An 18,380-nucleotide genomic window follows, 5' to 3' on the forward strand; every position below is an offset into this window, starting at 1 on the left:
GTCTTTCGAGAACTCAATTGAGTTTTTTGACGTGACGGGACTGAAAATAAATACCCCGTACAAATTTGCGTACAAATTTTTTCCCAGAATAATCATTTTTATTGTCCAAAATAACACAAACAAAAATAGCTTTTTAACGATTTTGAATAAAAGTGGGCTGAAAATTGCACTAATTTTTAATTAAATTTTGAGGAGTTTTTTTATCATCACATGCAAATTTTCTTCTATTGATACTGTTTCAGTTTTCCAATTTCAAGTTATTAGGCGTTTTAGTGACACTTAAAATGAAACACTAAAAAAGTAATGAATTTGAATGTGCCTTATACTTCTTATTACACACGTATCAATAGGTCGTCTCAAGAAATGCCTTTACAAAACTGATACACTGTATAAAGTATTTTTACATACAGAATATAGCATTTGTACACAGAAGACTTTATCAATCCATGTATAGCAGTTTATATCATATACATGTATGTAATTGTGAAACTCCATAATATAAACTTGTTAGAACATTCGTAGTATTTTATCTAAATTTAACTGTGCCTTGTCCTATTGTAAATTATTTAAGAATTAAAAGATGTTTTTCTTGTTAAAATGTCCGGTTTATAGTTGCAATTCAATTCATTTCTAATACTGTAATTAAGTTTGCCGTGAAGGCAAAGGGATCGTGGGTTTCTTTGATTAAGTCGATATGATTTCTTAGTTCGGTCTGATTATCAATAATTTCATTACAAAAGTAAATGCAAAACAATACAATATAACACACAATACAATACAAAAACGATAAACAACAATGCAGTATGTGTTGTGCAATGCAATACATTGCAATACATAATAACATAGCAGAATTTATCTCAGTTATCATCGAGTTCCAGGATAACATTCATCCCGTCTTCTGGTTTGAAAGAACTTATACCTGGAACGAATAACAATGAAACACCTATATCAACAGCATAATGCACATATAGATGAAATCGATTAATTTAGGTTTGTAAAGCGTAATTTGATATCAATGTGTGTATTGTTAACAACTTATTTATTAGCAAATGCAAGTTTGAAACAACTGCATATCTTACTATGTTAAAATATATGTTAAGGATATTTGCTATAATATTTTAAATTTTTAATTTTTGTTTAATTTTAAGTGTAAAATGCTATTTACTCCTCTTCAAACATTTTAATTTCCGGTTTTGCACCGGAAAGCAGTTCATTTGAACATATTTCAACATAAGATTTTGGATCTTAATGCCTCAAGATTCATGCTAATTTAAAAGAATGTTGAACATGTAGTCGAATGTTAACTATTTTCAAGTGAAGAACAAGTAATCTACAAATTGCAAACTTCACTTTCAATCCATGCAATTTACCAAATAAAAGTCAAAATGTTTCCAGAAGACTTAACTATGTCATGATAATATGAGAATATAAGACGTACTGCAAAATGAGTCATACATTGCATGTAGCATTTTAAACTTTTAATTTTAAATTGAAATAAGTTACATATTTAGTTCTTATCAATTAGCTAATTAATTTTGGTTCGTCTGGGGGCATGCCTCCTTACAAAGCAATCTTTCAGGAAAATTTAGACTTGATGTTCATTATTTATGTCACATGATTGAAATCTGGATAAAAAATCAGGTTGTTTTGTGCACGACAAATTTAGCGATTTTAGTAGAACCTTGACGTGAATAAGTAATTAAAATTCAAACGTTACCTCTGGGAAAATAATTAAATAAACTATAAAGCATGTACAACACAAAAATGAAATGCAGAACCTTACCCGTTTGCACTGGTCCTAACTGAGTTCTCATCTTCCAGGATGAATTATCAACTAAAGGTGTTGCTATAGCATCATTTATCGCTTCGATTTTCTGTTCAAAATCAGAGACGTATGTCGTAAATCTAAAATATATCATTTGTCTGTTATTATTCTAGTTTCATTACTTGCTTGTAAAAGGTCATGAGATAAAATAGATAGTTAAAAGGCAAAAATCTTTCAAGTGCTTCCTTTTTATTTACAATATTGTCAAATTAACATGTTTAAGTTTGCATAAGTAAACGTTTATGGATCATTAGGTGGTTGAAATGATACACGTAAACAAAATATAGATGAAAGAAATGAAAAAATAGCTGAACATTTAGGGAGTTAAGTTCCGTAGACAAGACCACAATAAATGTTTGCGTAAACTTTTTATCCTGCTTAATTTAAGAATTTGATTTGCAAAGCTGTAAATCTCAAATTGTTTATTTAAATTCAGGTATTTCGCTATCACAAACTAAGTTACTAGAAGAATAGGGCCTTATTAGACTTCACGGAATTATTACATGACTATAGCTATCCATTTAGAGTATATTTTATTATTGGCGTCTGCGCCTCAGCGCGAGGCCCTTTATGGAATGAAATCAGATTTTGTGAAAGGGCAATTGCAACTTCTCGGACCTTTTCGTCGGTCATAAAAGCCGATCTTTCCGATTGGTATTAGGGTGTTTGATTATCATGAATTCAAATGCCGCGATATATTCAATGAATAGCGAACTGGAGAATTTCGCAATGCAAACATATTCAAATGAAATTATCTTATCCGTCAATTAATCGCTTTTCGTTTGTTTATTAATCATTGTGTAGTACACAGTGGGTTATTATGTAAGTTATTACTGTACCTATAAATAGAATGATAACCTTAACATTGTGAAAAGGACCGAATATCTATTTATTGAAGCAGATTTTGTTTACAAAACGGTCATGTATTGCTTGGACGCCCTTTGATGCTTTGTATCAATGCTTTTCTTGTAAAGTTTTGTATTAGAGTAATTTCAAAATATACGTGTATAAATAGATCCTTTATCAATCAAAAAGAAAAGCTTTTATTATTTAATAAAGAGATGGGCTATTTGAAAAGTATAAAGCTATATCTAATGAAATATTTTACATAGATTTATAAACAGTAATATGAAATTCGGAAATTATTTGTAAAATAAAATGTCTGTTATTTAACAAAAATGCATATTGTACAAAAACCGACTAAAATGCGCTGAAACAAAAATAATTGTGCTGCTGCTTAAGTAGTGTTGTAGCCGTTCAGTGGGGATTTTTGCTTGCACCATTCACTTTTAAAGTAATATAACATTTTTTTGAGGCAGTTTCGAAGTGTTTGTTGTTGTTGTTGTTTTTTTTTTTTTTTTTTTTTTTCAAAATAAAAAAGAATGTTTTGCTGCAGATATATAGCTTAATACTCTTCAACAATAGATAAAAAGAAAAATACTTTTCCATAAGTCCATTCTGTTCAGCAACTGCCTTTTCCATGTACCTAATCAGGGGAGTGTTCTCATCTTCGATTTCCATTGTCACGCTGTTGTTGAAAAATGGTGCGCGCAGCTGATTCTTCACGGTGAATGTAAAACGTTTCCTATGTACACAAATAAAAACAAATTATTTTCAGAGTGTATATATTGATACCTTTTCCACCTGAAAAATCTGATAAATAAAAAAAACACATTTAGTTGAATTTTGTTCTGAAAACTATCTAGAAAGGCAGAAAAATGGTCTAACTAAGAAAATAAATCCGAGCACCAATATCTTTAAATCAGTAATTAACGCTGTACAGACGTTTTAATATGTTGTTTACGTGACGTCAAAACGAAACGCCAAACAGTGCTTGCGAACGAAATCGAAACAAGAACGCTATTTCAATGTCGCAAACAGTAAAATTTTACATTTATTTCACTTTAAAGACTCTGTAGTTTGCTTAAAATAAGTGAAATAAAATAAACACACAAACACCAACGCTTTCAAAATTCAGTATTCTCAAAATGTTTCTACAAACGGTAGACTTAACGACTGTTTTTTCAACTGACTTGAACAGCCTTAAAAGAACGTTTCTATTGGAAACTCTAAGGCGTAAACAAAATTTCACTACCAAAGTCCAAAAACATTTTTTCTCGACGTGTTAGAATAAAAAAAAGATATTTATTCTTCATGTATTATAGTATGCACGGGTTTTCGTTCAAATGCTTTGTAATTAATCACTCAATTATCAAACACACTAAGAGTTAAAATCAAATACAAGAAAGCCTTGCTTTCACAGCAAACTTAATCTTTCAAATGTTAAATTGTCACATTGTTTGCAGAAACATGTTAAGAGTAATGAATTTCGAAAACGTTGATAAAATTGAGAATTGCTTTTGTCGTTTTTTTTCGCCATATCTTTACTGCGTTACTTACACAGTAATTTCTATATTTTAATATCTAAAATTTCTTACACAGCATATAGTTAAAAGAAATAAAGTATAACGAAATAATAGTTCGTACACAGTATATAGTAAAATGAATCCATGTTTAGCCTATTAGACCTTTCTATCTTAAACGGACTTCGTAAACGGACTCCGTAATACTGAATAAAATTTGGGATTTTCTCAAAACATATATGTGGAAAATAAGATAATTATAAAGATCAATACGCTTAAACTGACAACGTTTTTTTGTACATGATTATGTTTGCTATATTATTTCTATAAACCACCAACACAGTAATAGATATAATATAACCAAAATGTTTATATAGACTTAAAAACAAGACAAGTTTCTAAATTCATATACTTTATTGTCATGTTAATTTTTCAACAAAGATAACCCAGATGACCATTTTTAAAGTTATGTGTGAGTACGTGGTTTAAAAAAGGGACTAAACGTAAATGTCATCACTGCTGTCACTGCTTACGTCAAGTTCACGGAGTTTTTTTTGGAACTTTTGTGTCAGGAATCTTCTGTAGAGAGCCTGATTCTCTCTAATTTGATCTGCAAGGGAGCGCCTATTCCACCTGCGATGAACCGGCCGATTACGTTGACCGGCTGCGACATTTGAAACAGCCGGCACTGGGTGTTGACTTCTTGTTATTGTTGTCAACTCGCAAGTTTTGCTGATGTTGACCGCCGGCAGGCTGTGGAGCTGCTTTGTCCAACATCATCATCGTCGGACTCACTGATTTGTTGAAGTAGGAGCAACCTTTCTATTGCCTTGTGTTAACTTCACTTGGTGGGGAAACAAGTCCCGTATACCTTGCACATGTGTCCTGTACATATATACATCAAGTTTAATAATGAAAATATTACACTTTATACAAAAGTAGTGTCTATCATCAACAGCTAGATTTTGTCGACAAGACAATGTGCAGTTGTTGTTTGTTTTTGTTTTTGTCAATTCAGTTTCGCTTCAAAAAAGAGTATTATATATATAAACTTATTACACGGCCGCTTATATAAATCATCGGTCAACACATGTCCGCTTTAACGTAAATGTTGTCTTGTAAAATCCTTAATTTTGAAATTTTGTTTATAAAATAATTGATCTTTATTACAGAAAATATTTCTTAGCTTAGATACTAGAACGCGGTTCTTCTTACCTTATGTCAGTATCCTCAATGATATCAATATTGCTGTGAAAAAGTCGACCGAACTTATTTGATACTCTTTCTTTCAGTTGTTTTAATGTATCCGTTCTGTACTGCAACTGATGGTTATTAGACAGCCTTGATATCAGTTATAACGTTGGTCCAGCTACATGGGTGAAGCTCATATGCCCTTAGAATTAATAAGGTTTCTTCCTTTGAAAAAGAAACTTTCCGTCGACGTTGCAATGCACCTTAAACAAAAAAAAAACCGTAGTTTTTCAAGATTTGTGCATGCATTTTTGCTGTATATGGAAACCAGACAGACGAATCTTGCAAATTTGCAGTTGTGCTCTTTTCAACTGTTTGAAATGAAGTTTGCATTTTGCTCTATCATAATGGTGGGGTGTAAAGAAGTGACACACAAAGGACATTGTTTTTTTACCTGATATGTTGAGGAGTTAACAGAAATATAATTTGTATTATATTGAATCATTTCTGATATCAGTATGTAAAAATGAAAACATACTGTATCTTCATATCACTTGATATAACTTAGTCTCAACACAGTTGTTGCAATAGATGGAACATCACACGAAATATTGCGACCAATGAATGAGCCACAAGAACAATTCTATTCTTGATACCGTCACTTCCACGCTATCAATTCGCAAGTTATTGTGGATTCAGATGGTGACGTCAGGATTTCCCGGTCATCTGAATGATGTTCAGTAGTTTAATCTTATGCCAGACATTGGCAGCGACAGACTTCCATTTCCAGGGGAATGTGTTCTTCTAGGAGATAAAATTTATCCTAATCGACATCCCCTTATGACCCATTATACATCACAGCAAATTAACAGACGTAATGTTTGAAAAGAAAATACAGAGAGATTAACAGGTTTATTCAGAAATATAGAGTTTTAGTTGAACATGCTATAAGGGAGATCAAGAAATACAGGTCGATTAGTTCAATTTAGCGCCATTCTAGAGTTCTACTTCCCCGAGTCGTTAATATATGTGCTTCTTCGGTGTGACGAAGAAAATTGCTGCAACTCTTTTAAGGCGAATGTGAGTTTAGAAAATACGAAACCTTGTGATTTTGTTGAGTAATTAATACAAGCTTTACTACGTTTGAGAAAACCCCGAAAATTTACAGTAACTGCTATTACGAAGTATGTTTCTGTTTACGTTTACGTTTCAGTTTAAGATAGAAAGGACTATTATGCCATATAATTGTATCATTGTTACTCTGTATACATTAATCTTGTTTTGGCATATATAGTACTCTATCAAAATTTAGTGGGCATATTCATTTTTTAAATTGTATATAAAAGTTTTGTTCTTGTTATAACACTTTTTAAAGATCAAGCTTGCCGTGAAGGCTATTTTATATAACTTGATGAGATTTAAACTCAAGTGGGGTCTGATAACCATTTATTACAATACAGTTGTTAGATTATTTTGTTATAAACGATATAGTCTATAAAACATGTGTTTTATGAACTTGGTGGTTTTTACTTTTTTTTAATTAAATGAATATTATTAAATAAAACTCAAAAATAATAAAATTCAATACCATATGAATACAATATAGTTCACAATTCAATACAATATAAATACGATACAATACACATCTTAATACCATATGAATACGATATTATACACAATTCAATACAATATAAATACGATATAAGACACAATTCAGTACAAGTACTATATAAATACGATATAATACACAATTCAATACCATATAAATACGATATAGTTCACAATTCAATACAATATAAATACGATACAATACACATCTTAATACCATATGAATACCATATTATACACAATTCAATACAATATAAATACAATATAATACACAATTCAGTACAAGTACCATATAAATACGATATAATTACACAATTCAATACCATATTAAATACAATATAGTTCACAATTCAATACAAAATAAATACGATACAATACACATCTTAATACCATATGAATACGATATTATACACAATTCAATACAATATAAATACGATACTGTACACATTTCAATACAATTTTATACACAATACAATATGTTAGCACACAATACAATTATTTTTACTTTTCATCACAACTGCCGGTTATGAGGTCCAACACAACCTCTGTTCCGTTTTCTGGTATGAAAGAACTTATACCTGAAACGAAAGCAATGTAACACTCATATCATATAGTTACAATATGTATTTCATATGAAATGTTTTAATAGTTTCTGTGTAGCGCTTTTTATAGCAATATGTTAACTCTATTAACTCATCTATGAATAAATGCACATTTGAAGCAACGTCCATGTCTTACTATGTTCAAATATACAGATACGCAATAACATTTTAATTTTCGTTTAATTCTTTGAGGTAATACTCTATTAATCCCTCTTCAAACATTTTAATGCACAGTTTTTGCGCCGGAACGAAACATTTAATTCGAACATATTTCAAATCTGGTTCTGTTATTTACATATGAGATTATGAAAACTATATATTAGAGCAGCATGCCTCAAGACATTTTAATAAAATTGTTCAAAATAAATCTAAAAGTAAAATATTAGCAATCATTCGGTTTAATGTGACTGAAATCACAATAAACTAGTCTTGTAGATAATCAGGTTGTTATGTGTACGACAAATTTTGCTATGAAAGCAGAGACTTGACTTATATAATTAAAGTTATTTTTGTTCCACATGTTTTATTCCATACAGATTACCTCTGAGAAAATAAATAAATTATAAATCAAGTAAAGGATAAAAAATAAACATTACCCTGTTTTGTTGGAACTAACTCAGATCTTATCTGCCAGAATGATTTATCAACCGAATATGTTGCTCTTGCCTCATTGATTGCGTCAACAAAATATCCCTTACCAGAGAAGTATGTCACTGTAAATCTAAAAGATGTTATTTGCGTATTATTATTCACTTGTAAAAGGTCATGAGATAATACAAATAGTCCAATGGTAAAATTTTTTCCAGTACTCCCGGTTTTCATTTACATTATTGTCAAATCAGTATACGTTTACTTTGCTGAAACTGCAATAGCTAATCAAGCATCAAGCATTTCAAGTAAACGTTTATGGACAATTAATGATAGGAATAGGTAGACGTAAAAAGTATTGATAAATAGGGGGAAAAGCTGAAAATTAAGATATTAAGTGCCGTTGACTGGAGCACAATAACTGATTGCGTAACTTTTCACCTGCCGAATTAGAGACTTTGATTTCTCAAGCTGTGAATCTGAAATAGTTCATTGAAATTTTCAGAGATTTCGTTGTCACACACTGAGTTACTGGAAGTATTAACCCTTATCAGACTGCGGGATTATTACAGGATTGTAGCTTTTCATTTATGGGTGTCTTTGGCCAAGTGGATAAGGTCGTTGACTTCACAAACATTATATTATTGTTATGTGGTTTCATATCCAGCATAATTGCATATTATAGATCTTTTTATCAGTTGAAAAGAACAGGTTTTTTTTCATTAACAAAAACATATAGGAAGATTTGAAAAGCACACAACCAGTTCTACTGAAATATTGAAATACAATTTTATAACCTGTTACAGTAAAATTATATAGTTTCCGTAGTCTTATAGTCAATTCTCAACACAATTGTAAAAAAGAAAGTCTGTTATTTAACAAACATGCATATTGTACGAAAACATATTTTTAAATGTTCTGGAACAAAATATTATGCTGCTATTGTAGTACAGTTTTAACTGTTAAGCTATGATTATGTGCTCTCACCACTTAATACTCTATAATTTAATAGATAAATTGAAATATACTTAGTCATAAGTCCATTCTGTTCATTTACTGCCTTTTCCATATACTCAATCAGGGGACTCTTCTCATTTTCAATTTCCATGGTAACGCTGTTGTTGAAAAATGGTTCGCGCAGCTGATTATTCACCGTGAATGTAAAACATTTCCTATATACAAGAAATATTGAATTTATTGTGCAGTTTACAACTGTTGCATCTAAACTTTAAACAGTATTTCTGAAGAGCTGCCTAAGTTTATTTTCAATAAACGAAAGACGATGACAGGTGAATTAGTAAAATATAATTAATAATGCACAATGTCGTCATGTGACTTATAGAAAGAAAATGCAATATGAATATTCGATGAATAAAAGCTGCATGCCTCCAGATAAACCAATCTATTTCAGGAAAATTTCAGATTTTGTTTCAGAAACTGAAAGGTAAAAGGTAAAGTGATTCAAGATTCAAGTAGTTATCTACATGTTATGTGCCATTACTAACTGATTTCGCCATTCTTATCACCATACCTCTCCTGCGCAACTAACTTAGTCACTTTAGGGCAAAACATACAGACAATATATAGGAATTACAATACCGGGTATATCGGCTGACACGTTCCGAATTTACAAGATTTCATGATTTTATTCAATCAAACCAGAAGGTCATAAACCCATGTGGTAATATATATTACAAATAAATTTTGAACAATATATAATATTACAAAATATACATGCATAATATCTGAACATACCTATACATGTATCTAGTATATGTACACAATCATTTTAGTCTCTTATAAACACACACACACACATATATATATATATATATATATATATATATATATATATATATATATTATATATATGTTCATAAATTTCAATAGAAAGAGGACATAACTATACATGAAACGCAAATACACATTAATTTGTGTTATCTCCCATGCACTGAGGCGTTTTTATAATATAATTTATCAAATGTTCGATTAGTGAGACTTTCTAATTTTGTGTCATATATTATCTACTCATATATTGTTGTAATCATTAATACACGTATAACTATTTTGCCTCAAAAACCCATACAATTCTGATTCTGAATAAAAACCGTATCATGCTTAAGAATAGAGACTAACTAATTACACATTTTTAATATTGTTTTGGTATAATAATTGCATTTGCTGTTATATATATAATTTTTTTAATGCTGTCGAACTGTATGAGTATTTCAGCTTTACCGACAAATAACGAAAACGAAAGTGGTAAAACTTTGATTTGAATTGAACTTAAAAGCATAATAATGATGACCACATAAAATGCGTATAATATGTGACTACACCCTTAATTTGAAGTTTCACCCGAAACGAAAGTTGTGAAACTTCAACACAAGGTATCATTTTATTTAACAATTATTATCTCATGTAAAGAAAGTGAGGTTTACATAATAGGGTATAATTATTCAAACACGTCATACCCTACATTATTACTTATATAAAAATATAACATATCAAATCGATAATAACATGAAAGCATACACACTAAATACTGCATTTCTTATTACAGTGAAGTAATTTTAGCATTCAAAGCATTAATTACCATATAACACCTGTCAGTTTTTCTCAAAGTAAAAGCCTTTTCAATATACAATGATAAATTCTGAAGGATTTGCTTTTTATCGTTCATTAACAATTCTATAAATTTTTCCATATTTGGTCGCTTCCAGTAATATTTTGGGATGAATTGTTTTCTCAAATCATGATACAAAGAACAGTCTAAGACAAAATGGTACTCGTCTTCAAGTATATTGCATTTATTACATTTCCTTTCATTAACTGGTGTGCTCGTAGGCCTGGTCCACCGACCAGTCTCTGTACATAATCTGTGCGAAGATAGGCGTAAACGTGACAAATTTAAACGATATTTATTAATAACAACAATATCTAAGTACTACTGAAAACCATGATGAGCAATATATTTATATAATGAGCCTCTGCTTGAATCATTTAACCTGCCAGACCAATTTTGCAAATATTGATATTCTATACGTTGCTTAACATTTAAAAGAAATGTTTGAAACAACCATGTATCATGAAAACCAAGAGTACATAATACGTTTCTCGTAAGTGAACACCAACTTTGTTTAGTTGGATTTATAATAACATCATTATATAACATATCATATACCTTTCTACAATATCTATTCTCGTTTGAATAGAATAACTGCACCCAGTATCTAATTATATTATAATATCTAAAATTCTGTAGTGGCATCCTACCTAACTCTCCATAGATAAAGTCATTTTGTGTACTTTTCTTAACATTCAATAGACGTTTGCAAAATTGCATATGTAATCTTTCAATTGATAATCTTTTATTAAAGCCCCAAACTTCACCACCATAGTTAAGAATTGGCAAAATTAGGTTATCGAACAATTCTATTCTATGTCTAACGGAGATATCTGTAAATTTATATAGATATTTATTCATTTTAAAAATTGCTTTTAAAGCTTCTCCAGAAAGTGTATTTTGTGTTTCAGCAAAAGAACCGCCTACTGTAAAGACTAAACCAAGGTATACAAATGATTTAACAATTTCTATAACATTTCCATCGTAATAAAATCTTAAGTCATCTGAAATTCTACCACCTTTTCTAAAAATCATAATTTTTGTTTTTGCTGCATTGACCACTAATTTCCATTTCTGACAATAATCCAACAACAAATCAAGATTGTTTTGTAACTCTAAACTATTGTTTGCAAAAATCACAATATCATCAGCATATAATATTATATCAGTGATATAATATTTAATAAGCATCACTTATTTTATCATATGAAACCAACATTTTTAAACTTGCATAAAACTGTACGCCTAAAATATGTCAAAAGATATATACGTTTGGAAAAAAACGACTGATAACTTAACAAGTTGGATTGAATGTATATTGTATTCAACGTGGGTTTATTTGATTCTCTTAAGGAATGACCATCCTAACGGGCACTATTAGGAACTGACAAATTGACAACATAGGTCAGATAAATACTTTAAAGGACACTTGTAAACAAAAGTGTATCAAATTTTACCGTACGGAAATCGTGTTATTGCCACTTTTCTGGATTTTAATTTTGGATGTTAGAAATGCCCTTTTTCAGGAAAAAGGAATTTTTAAATAATCTACAATATCATCCTATGAAATATGATTTCCCATTCATATTGGTAAGAAACAAAATGTAACTTTCATCTAACAATCCACATAAGTGAAATTATTGTTTCCACTCAACATTTATGAAATATGTATAGAAATGTTAAAAAATAGTTCTGTTTTAGCCTATTTGAATACTCGTGGTATTGCATTGCGATGGTCATACCGAGCTTGACACTTCATTAACAATATGAATCACGAGATACAATCAAGGAAATATAAATGTATAAATGGGAAAAGATCTTTATTATGGTAAAACAAACACAATATATAAATGTTTTAGAATAACAATAAGTTAAATAATCTACACCATTAAGTTAGTATTGCCTTAATAATTAAAATCAACTTCTCAGTAAACGTCGTTCGTGAGTACGTTCTCACGTTGTCTCAAATGTACCTCTAAAATGCTTCAGTTAGAGACAAAATGTACAGAAATGTTCATCATTATATTAAGTTGAGAACCAGTGGTCTTGATTGTGCATACCTTTAGTATTTGTAGAGTATTTAACCTTACATTGTAAGAAATTTGCCATTTACAACTTACAACCCAAAATATATTTGACCTGGAGTCATTAAATTTTACAGAAATGTTGGTCAGCATGTGTAGTCGTTCACCTTGGGGTTTGTTTGTATATTGATACATATTTATAGAGTAATTGCCTTTACATTAGTAAATCTGTTACAATAAGGCTGTGTCACGTGTACCTCTTAACATACTCGATTGTTTGCTTGTGCATTTATTCAGTATTTGTTATTGCCCTTGACCTAGTTACAGATTTGCAATTCAACTTGTGTCTTGCGTCACTTATGAAAGTTTACAAGACTGCTGGTAAACATATGTAATTGTTCATCTTAGGTGTCATCAGGATGTCAACATTGGGAAATTGGATTTTGTTTTTTCGCACAAGAATCTTAGTGTTTGGGGTGGTATTTAGAATTTTCTTTGTCTGTGCTTCTGTAATACTTTCCTACTGTACGTCAGTTCACAGTGGAGTGTTGGGTATCCATGTCCTATGGAAACATTTCTTTAAAAAAATTATTCTTGCAATGTTATGAAATAAGTTATAAATATTTCGTAAAATGGAAGCTCACACAGATTAATGAAATAAACAATTATAAGACCAATTCCATTTGCTTCTGTTTGTAATATTCTTAATGAACGATTCAATCTATTTATTTATTGTAAAAGCTTATTTCCTTTCTTCAAAAGGTGTGTTATTGTTAATGCAAATGTACAATGTTATTTATTAAATTTGAATCACCATCGGCTAAACAACTTTTCAAACATCTTATCAATGTTAGAATTGAATTTTATGGATATTTTGTTCAATTCATCCCCGACTGCGTATTGGGGGATACGTTTCTGTAATTTCAATTTAAGAAGTGCAAAAAAAAACAACAGGTAACATAAAAAATGATTGAACTTTATAAAACTTGCAATGATTTTGTATTCGATGTCTTCAATATATACGTCTTTGTTATAAATTGTTAACATCGTTGCTTAAGCATGTGTTTACATTGTTTTTGTTTTTTTTATTTAATTTACTTCATACAATATTATATAAGGACTTTTATCTTAATATAATAAATCATGACTTGTTTTCTTAAGTTTATATAAATTGTACATGCACCAAGAGGAGATCGATAAATAAATTTTAAATCAATATACAAAAATAAACTACTGTGCTATTCAACTGACTGACAATTTTCGATAAATTAAGGCTATTTTTACTTCATGAAAGGTTTTTACATTACATGAATAGTGTCTATCAACCACATATTTGTTTTATAAAAAAGACAAAACAAAAGTTAATGTTAACATTACTTTTTATATCGCTTTTTATGAAAATTCTGTACAATTCTTTAAAATCATAATGCCGATTAGTGCAATTTAACTGTTTCAGTATTTCAGATACTTTGAACTAAGATTAAATAACGGTGTTTCGTAAGGGCCAGCGTGCTTTCTCTAAAAACGAAAAGCGCGAAGTTTAACACTACAGTAACTATGTAACGATACCCGAAGCGCAATAGTACAATGGTGTCAATACGACAGTATGATGGTACAGCACGACAGTGCGACGGTGACACTCCAGCGTACTATCGTATTGACACCATCGTACTGTCAAAATTACCCTATTTTGCTGCTCAAAAGAAATAAAAAAAAAACAAACTACAAACGTTAAACTTACTTCTTTCTGGAGTCACTTCCATCTGTGGTTTTTGTAGAAGTGCTTGTTTGTATAGGTTTATTGGTAGCCATGTCTTCGTCGTTTCTTTGTAAATTTGTTAAGATCTGAAATGTTTATTTATAATGAAATCATATCCATATGTGATACTATTATTTTAAGATTATATTATACATAATATTATCAGAAATTAATAGTTCGAATACATATTCACTGTTATTACCTTCAAAATGCACAATGTTAATTATACTTTTCAAAAACAAGCATTGACATGTCCTCTCTCAAAGAGACCAATAAATATCCAAATCGGCTAAAACGAAACAAAAACAGCTTAAAAAAATTCTAAACATTAATTGCTTATCCCAAACAACTGCTTCCTATGTCAGTTTCTGTTTTTAAAATGAATTTAAAACATACATTTAAGCTAACCTTTTATCGTAAAAGTGTTTCTAATGTTATAAACTGAGACGCGCCTGTATGTACACCACAACCTGAGCGGTCTTATATAATAATAAGTAAACGTTGATCATTTAGAAAAATTGCAACATTTTAATAAAAATTATTTAATACAGTAAAATAAAAAGTGAATGCATATTTAAAAGCCAATTATGCCCAAGAACTGCTTTTATTTCTATTTCTCACAATTTTATTATTTTGGTGTCCTGTTAGGTTTCCAAAAAGATACTTTACCCGAGCCATTTTTGTTGCTTCTGTTGCTTTTTGGCAAGTAGTATACTTATGGTGATTAAGAAGTTGTATTGAATTTAAGAAATGCAAATAAATTTCTCAAATTTGATCGGCTTTCTAAACAATTTAAATACTATGTTGTACATTTTCTGTATTTACTGCGCATGTTCATTAAAAATAAGCTTTGTAATTATAGGTTGCAACCATCCTATAGCTTTTTGACATTCATCTGTAAAATTTATAAGAATTAAGCAGGAACTAGTTTTATCACAAGAAAAAATGTTAATTTAGTATCGTTAAGCCTACTACAAAACATTGGTATTTCGTTATGCTTTAAATTTGCTTTTTGTTTAGAATGATTTTGAAATTGAAATTTATTGATTGATTCGGTTCACGATTTGAAGAGACGCGCCAAACCATAATGAATCAGCAGATTTAACAGTTAACCCATTACTTCATGAGCATATTGTGAAAAATGGCTGTTTTTGTTTTCATTGAAGAGTCTCCCGTTACAAGTTCAAATTGCAATAAAACTATAAATTATGCTTCAATAGTAATCAAACTTGACACAAATGTTGACTGGACCATTGACTTTGTAACAACGTGATCATTCTTAATTTCCTGTTACCATGGCAACGAGGGGATATCTCAAAATTGCCGAAAATCACTATTTTGCATTGGGTTTTTTTCCATCAAGATTGATTTTAAAGTGCTGCAACTTCTCAATGGATTGAGAAAGAGTCAACGGCTTTTCAGCGTTGGTTACACGTTACTTTATAATCGATCTGGGGTCATTTGTAGCTTCTCACAAGTCCAAAATTTTCTTAGCGATGAGGGTGACTGCCGCTCCCCTTCAAAGCCCCAAACAGAAGAGGCACATACCCCTTATGGAAATCTCCCGATGTATCTTTTGGATAGGGAACAAATCCGGAAAAGTAGTCACTTTTTTAAAACAAAAACAAGTGTTGGAGTCCTAAATAAGGCATTTTTTCACCATTTCATACAGTGAAAGAGGAGGGCGGGTAAAAAGGCGTTAAAAGGCTTGTATATCGTGTAATTGGTAATGATAGAGGACTATATGATGTAAATAAATTTAATTATAAGCTTCCTAGCGAAACAGGTCCCGAGTCTCTACAAGGACTTTGAATTTTGTTGACCTTATTTATTTTTTTTTTTATCTTTTTTGGGTGGGGGGGGGGGGCGGGGGGGGGGAATTTTATAATTAATATGGGGACCCTTAAGATGTTTCAAAATTATTTGTCATCCTGTCTTTAAGTTCTGAATTCAGTTACTAATTCTTCTTTGATATTAGTAAATCGGAAGAAAAATTGAGACTCGCGAATATTTAAGTGGAAATTCCAAACCTACGGTACCTTACTTATTTTAAATCTCTGCACAATATTATTTCCTATGGATGTATATATTTTGAAAATATGTTAAAAAAAAAAATTAAGAATTTTTTTCTCTGCATTACGCTTTTCGTGTCCTCTAAATTCTACAGTTACTTTTAATAATTTGTTGTGACAATAATTCGTATGGTTCAGGTATTCTATCGGCTTGTCTTAAAGTTTATATGCTGTTAATATAGTCACGCTCTAAAATATTGAACTGTGAAACATAATTATGTATCGGACATTATGACGTTTATTTGCATGACCTATACATTTTAAATAAAGAACACTTTTGTGGTCTTGATAGATTTTACCAATGCATTTTTTGTTATGTAATACAATATGATTTGAATTGCTTAGTTTGTGCGTTAGAGAAAAGATATTTGACGTTAATAGATCAATATGAAGGACATTGATTAACAATTCATATAACATGCATTTGTAAAGCTATACATGTTTAAACTCTTCCTATGACAAAATGTTGATGATATTGATAATTTTGCTGAAAGGAAACGAGTTTACATAAAGGTGAGGATTTCTTGTTCGATTGCTGAAATTGAAACTAACAGTAAATGGTAAAGAAAGGTTATGGTTTTTAGAAATGGTGGCACAAACAGAAGACATATGAATTTTACATATAACGATCACGTTGTAGGTATTACTAAAAATTTTCGTATTACGGTATTACATGTACCACAGGTGCTTTATTTACCGTAACGCACGAGGCATTTGCCAGCCAGGCGATATCAAACTCAAGTCTTATTTAAATAAATTCACTTATATTGATGTAAAGCATTTCTTTTTATTACTTTTTATGCTAGTTGTTCCTATATTAAGCTATAAATGTCAAATAACGGGATTCAGAGACACAAATGCTGTAGAAAGAATAAATTTTCAATATTGTAAACAGCTACCCGAACCCAGAATAATTCTGTCTAATATGGAAAATTAAGTCGTTAAGATTTAATTAAAAATTAACTTATATGTATAGCAAGATATGAGTATAAAATATTAAAATACAAATCCAGAAAATATACTAGTATAAGACATGTATACAATATAATGGAAAGAGACTTAGAAATGTATCCCAGTACGATTTCAAGGGCAAATAACGTTACAGGTTTGTTGGTCTAAGACTATTTATTTTAAATAATAAGAAGTGGCTAGTTTAAGAAGCTGTTGTTGGATGTACTTTAGCATAGATGACGATTTTTGTTTGCATCTTTTGCACGCTCAATTTGGATATTTTACACACAAAAAAACAGTTATATTTTTTATGTTTTAAATATCAGCTATATTAAGGAATTGTAAAAGTGACAAAATTCTCAACTGTTTAAATACTATACTCTTTCAACGGTAAGAGTGACTTAGTGATAGACCTTTTACATGTGCATTATGCCATTAATATGTATTGTAAATGATTGTACGTGGGGTATGTTCTAATAAGTGGCAACAATTTAATTTACCCATGATGTGAAAATACATGTATAACATACCGTTGGAAAGATTGAGGTAGTAAACATGGCTGAGTTGCATTGTAATTTGAATGCGGAGCATAGAGCTTATTGCAAAATTCGTAGGTTAATGGGTAAATGCGCGTCAGAAATAAAAACGGATCTAGATTTAGTTTATGGAAAAGATTCCCATTCTTATCGTACAATTGTAAGGTAAGTGCCAATGTTTTAGGATTGTAGAACTAATGTTAATGATGGCCTGCTAATATCATTTACCTCTACT

The 18,380-nt window shown here is 30.3% G+C and overlaps 1 protein-coding gene across 1 annotated transcript; it reads right to left on the minus strand.

Annotated features, from left to right (window-relative positions):
• Positions 1-76: 76 nt before the first annotated feature.
• Positions 77-14,668, minus strand: LOC132749256 (uncharacterized). Its single transcript, XM_060738976.1, has 7 exons — positions 14,569-14,668; positions 9,206-9,349; positions 8,186-8,310; positions 7,493-7,565; positions 3,267-3,410; positions 1,784-1,905; positions 77-919 (listed from the first exon to the last, which is right to left on the minus strand). The coding sequence occupies exons 1-7, from the start codon at positions 14,637-14,639 to the stop codon at positions 858-860; spliced, it is 741 nt and encodes a 246-aa protein (XP_060594959.1). The 5' UTR covers positions 14,640-14,668; the 3' UTR covers positions 77-857.
• Between the last annotated feature and the right edge of the window lie 3,712 nt (positions 14,669-18,380).

This window comes from Ruditapes philippinarum, unplaced genomic scaffold, assembly GCF_026571515.1.
Source record: "Ruditapes philippinarum isolate M1 unplaced genomic scaffold, ASM2657151v2 ctg3550_1_1_1_1, whole genome shotgun sequence".
NCBI lineage: Eukaryota > Metazoa > Mollusca > Bivalvia > Venerida > Veneridae > Ruditapes > Ruditapes philippinarum.

Coding starts and splice junctions, on each gene's coding strand:
- LOC132749256 (XM_060738976.1), bottom strand. CDS start 14,639: ATGGCTACCAATAAACCTATACAAACAAGCACTTCTACAAAAACCACA. Junction 3,411..7,492: donor ACCGGCAGTTGTGATGAAAA/GTAAAAATAATT, acceptor TTGTGTACATAG/GAAACGTTTTACATTCACCG. Junction 1,906..3,266: donor CAGAATGGACTTATGGAAAA/GTATTTTTCTTT, acceptor GATATATTTTAG/ATTTACGACATACGTCTCTG.